Raw genomic sequence first — 4,399 nt, 5'->3', positions numbered from 1 at the left:
ATCATACATTGAGGTGCACAACTTCTCTGCACACCAAATAAGGAATATCACATGGTGTTGCTGGTTATATGGATTTTTCAGTTCATAAGAAAACCCTTTCTTACTGGTATCCTTGGTGTCCTGTTGTGTGTTGTGCTTATTTACATGTAATACATCTGTTGTTCAAGTTTAAGAGCAGATGGACTCTTCTGCAGACAACTTCACCCTAGAGAACCAGCGTACAAAGGGATGTGGTAGAGAATTCTAGCATTATGCAAAATTAAACCAAGAATTGCACAAAAACTGCAAAGCTGTCTTTCATGTATTACTGGGAGCCACCCACTTTACTGAAATAAGGATGACAAAACTCACGGATTTAATCATGCTACCAAAATTACAAATGATTTAGAATACTATTAAACTTGCAAAAATATCAGTAACAGTTCAGAAAAAAACTAAAAATTGTCATATTTTATAACAAACTCAGTAACAACTTTGCTTTTTGTTATAAAATCATCCCATTCATAGACAAATTTGGTTCTAAGATTCCAGTTTCAAAATATGAATGTTTCACATGGGGAACTCACCTGTTCAAAACAAACCTAATGTCTTTAAGCAGGCCTAAAACTTCAGGCATGCAAGTCACCATTCCAGGCAAAAGCAACAGTGAATAGTGTTATTTGAAACTTCCTCTAAGCATTTTTAGCCTGTCTCCAGTGCCTAAGGAATTCACCCAGAGGTGAGAACAACATGTTGTACATTATGTTTCAGCCCTGCATGCTGCAGGGCACTGGTTGCAATACGCAGGGACTGTATTATATTAGGTACATTTTCATGCAGTTCAAATTTTTCCAGTGGAGCACATCACCTTTCATGAAGCAGATGCGGGATTCAGGGAGCTTCTTCATTAGGCGACCCATGAAGAACTCGCTGCCAAAATCCTCTGCACGAATGAAGGCACCGTATTTTAAGAACCCAACTTCGTAAGGGGTGAACTCCACCCATTCTGCAGAGGCACAAAATGGACTTTTAAATCTCAGTCCTATCCCTACCTCCTTGCAGGAAGGGCTCTGAAATGACAAGGAAGCAGCTGCAGGACAAACTCTATCAGCAGGGTGATCACAGACAGGCCTTCCTCAGGGTAAGGAGTTATCATTCATCTGGTTTCAGCCACTCACTCAGTAATGTTTCCTGAACTTGTTCATTCAGAACTTTCCAATGAGCCTCTCCAGATAGGACATAAATGAAGTTTATACCAAAAGGGGTCAGCCTAAGTTATCCCACATGTGGAGCTAAGGCTTTGACTTAGGAGTACCTTGGCTGTCCTTAAGCACCTCCCCCAGATTTCTCCTGCCCCACAGAAGATGGGTTCCTCCCAGAGCATGGGCACAAAGTCTAGAAATGGAAGAGGAGGAGGAAGTTAAGGAGGAAGAGGAACTGTTTATGAATGCTATGGGTCAGCAGTGCAAGGGGTTGCAGGTCATGCAGTAACTGACAATGCAGATCATTTGGACACCAACTGAGTCCAGATACACCTCAGTTTTGCCATCACCTTTGAACTCTGAAAGGCTGTAGTCTTCTTTGATGTTGAGGACCATGTAGATAGGTAGGGGATTCTGTCCCTGATTCAATGCCTGTCGCTCATCTGAGAGTTTGTGGTTAGTTTTCTGTGAATTGACCAGAAAGAGCAAAACCAAGATACCTTCTTGGCATGGTGTATGGGATTGCAAGATTACAGCAAAATAAATACCTGTTTTAATCTTCATTTGCTTATTCTCTCCACACATTTAGGGTCCAGACATTTTTTAACCAAGGAGCGATCTAAACATTTACACATCCACATAAGCTTATTTAATTACCAGTGAGCTGTAGGACACTTTGTGGTACAAAGGTCTCTCATTCTTCCCAGTAAATGCATCCACTTTACATGGATTATTTAAGTTCTCACGGAGAGGAACCAAAAGAAAACAAGAGCAGGATTCTGCTGTTAGATGCTCAGATACTCATACTGGTAGAAGGAGACATAGGTTTCCTGCTCTACAGGATACCCCTTCAGCTGCTAATTATGTGTTGAGAGATATGTGGGGACAAATCCCCTTTGTTAGTCAGCAGAAATCATCTGCTAGATAATGCTGGCATGCTCTCAGGCTAGCACCTCTCCCTGGAGCTTCATTTTTCGTACAACAGTATTCAGCAGCTGTTAGGGAAAACATAGACACACTACCCCATCACTTAATGCTTTTTCCAGCAGAAGCCCCCAAAAATCAATGCTAGAGATCTGGTATCCCTCTTGCTTCCGCAGCTTTAGCTCCTTGTCATAGTACTTCAAGCTCTCCAGGGAAAAGCAGTTCAGCTTGCTCTTGGTCATGTGTCTGCGAACTTCACCAATCGGTCTGGACAGATCCTTGCGTGACCAGTCAGCACTCTGATACAAATATGACAAGGTCCTGGGGAAAAGAAAGGAAGTACGTTGTCATGTGCTCGATATGCTTTCACTTTTTAGACTTGGATTTAAGGACCGCATTAAATGAACTAGCTGAGGTTCATAAAAAAACATCTTTTGGGCTCACTTTATTATGGAAGAGAAAAGCCTTCAAATCCCTAGTAAAACCTGAGGACTTGCTAAAAGCCCCTCCGTGCTACGTAGGTTTCTGCACAAGGCTGTGATTTGTACCAGGGTGACTCGCTAGGAAAGACCCTAGAGGTGAAACAAAGAGTCAAGGAAAATGTTCCCCATAAGTAGTGCCTAGACCATATGCTGGCTCAGGCAATGTGTTCCTAATGCAGCACTAAAAATGCTCAAGACTGAAGTAGTACACCTTCCTTTACCAAAACGAAGAGAATAAATCTCCTCACACAGGGAACTATAGAGGTGAGGAATGATGTCTTTGTTCAGGATCTCCTTACCATGTTGAACCAGATGACCCGGTGATGTATGAAATAGCATCTAGGAGATCCAGCCTCTGAAGACCCAACAGGTTGCCTAACAGAGATGTCAGTGCCCGGGTGCCACCTCCTGTTGTCATGACTGCTACAACTGGTACCTGTTTAAACATCAACACAGCAATGGTAAGCAACAACTTAGTTTACCAGCACATGTGATTAAAGTGGAGTGAATTGCAGCATTTCTGTCCCGCAAGAAATTCTGACATTTCACCATTTCCCCAAGCAAGGGAGAAAAAGATGAAATTCTGGTAGTCTGCACAGAATGAAAAAAAAAACTGGTAATTTGCCAATTTTGACATTTTTGATCAAAAGAGCCCAGCTTTCTAAATTGTTATGCGCTGGCTTACCAAAACAGCTTAAAACTTGTTGTTTCAAGGCATTTCAATACTAGACTGCATTTTCCTTAGCGGAACATCATCTCATGAGAGCTCTATTTTGAGAACCAGCAGAGCTCATCCTCTTCTGTAAGTCAAGTATAATGACTAGATTACATTTCCTGTAAAGTACCTAGACTATATAATTGCAGTGATGAACCACAAAGCCTAATTGCATGGAAATCTAAATTGTGTTACAGGAAGACAAATTCCTCCAATAAAACCCACTGAGAGAAGAGGAGCCAAATGACATTTCCCATACACATTTCCAGGCAATTGCATCAAGGAAATACTCAGCAGTGCTTCTTTGACCTGATTCAAATCAAGCATTTCAGGTCAAAGCAAAGTATTCTGATTTGGGTTTACCTGGCTATGCGAAAACAACATCTTGCTGGAAAATCTGAAATCAGTAGTTAAAAGTACTTCCCCTAAAGAATTCTTATACTTAATAAACTGCTTTTTTCCACTGAAACTAGTGTGCTAATGAGAAACAATATACTGATGTGATCAGTTTGTGAGCAGGGACATCATTTATACCATCCAAAGCCATTCTGTCATACAATGTTTAATATGCCTTTGGCCTAGCTGTCCTGGAAAAAGTGAAAAGCACAGTTGAGAAAAAACTCTCAAAATGTAAACTTCTTCATTTCTGAAATACCTGATCACAACCATATTAGAATCATAGAATCATAGAATCATAGAATAGTTTGGGTTGGAAGGGACCTCTAAAGGTCATCTAGTCCAACCCCCCTGCCGTGGGCAGGGACATCTTCAACTAGATCAGGTTGCTCAGAGCCCCGTCCAACCTGACCTTGAATGTTTCCAGGGATGGGGCATCCACCACCTCTCTGCACAACCTGGTCCAGTGTTTCACCACCCTCAGCATAAAAAACTTCTTCTTTATATCTAGTCTAAATCTAACCCCCTTTTGTTTAAAGCCATTCCCCCCTGTCCTGTCGCAACAGGCCCTGCTAAAAAGTTTGCCCCCATCTTTTTTATAAGCCCCCTTTAAGTACTGACAGACTGCAATAAGGTCTTCCTGAAGCCTTCTCTTCTCTAGGCTGAACAACCCCAACTCTCTCAGCCTTTCTTCACAGGAG

General features: G+C 41.8%; 1 protein-coding gene across 1 annotated transcript in view; it reads right to left on the bottom strand.

Moving 5' to 3' along the window:
* The window catches only part of LOC103912809 (cytosolic phospholipase A2 epsilon-like), a 38,119-nt gene that overhangs the window by 6,096 nt on the left and 27,624 nt on the right, over positions 1-4,399 (bottom strand). The window contains exons 12-15 of the mRNA XM_009319216.1: positions 2,887-3,023; positions 2,204-2,426; positions 1,532-1,646; positions 848-985 (exon numbers count right to left, since the gene is read on the bottom strand). Of these exons, the coding sequence (XP_009317491.1) occupies positions 848-985; positions 1,532-1,646; positions 2,204-2,426; positions 2,887-3,023 (613 nt within the window). The remainder of the gene's footprint in view (positions 1-847; positions 986-1,531; positions 1,647-2,203; positions 2,427-2,886; positions 3,024-4,399) is intronic.

This window comes from Pygoscelis adeliae, unplaced genomic scaffold, assembly GCF_000699105.1.
Source record: "Pygoscelis adeliae isolate BGI_AS28 unplaced genomic scaffold, ASM69910v1 Scaffold22, whole genome shotgun sequence".
Classification (NCBI taxonomy): domain Eukaryota; kingdom Metazoa; phylum Chordata; class Aves; order Sphenisciformes; family Spheniscidae; genus Pygoscelis; species Pygoscelis adeliae.
This window is presented reverse-complemented; position numbering and strand designations above follow the sequence as displayed.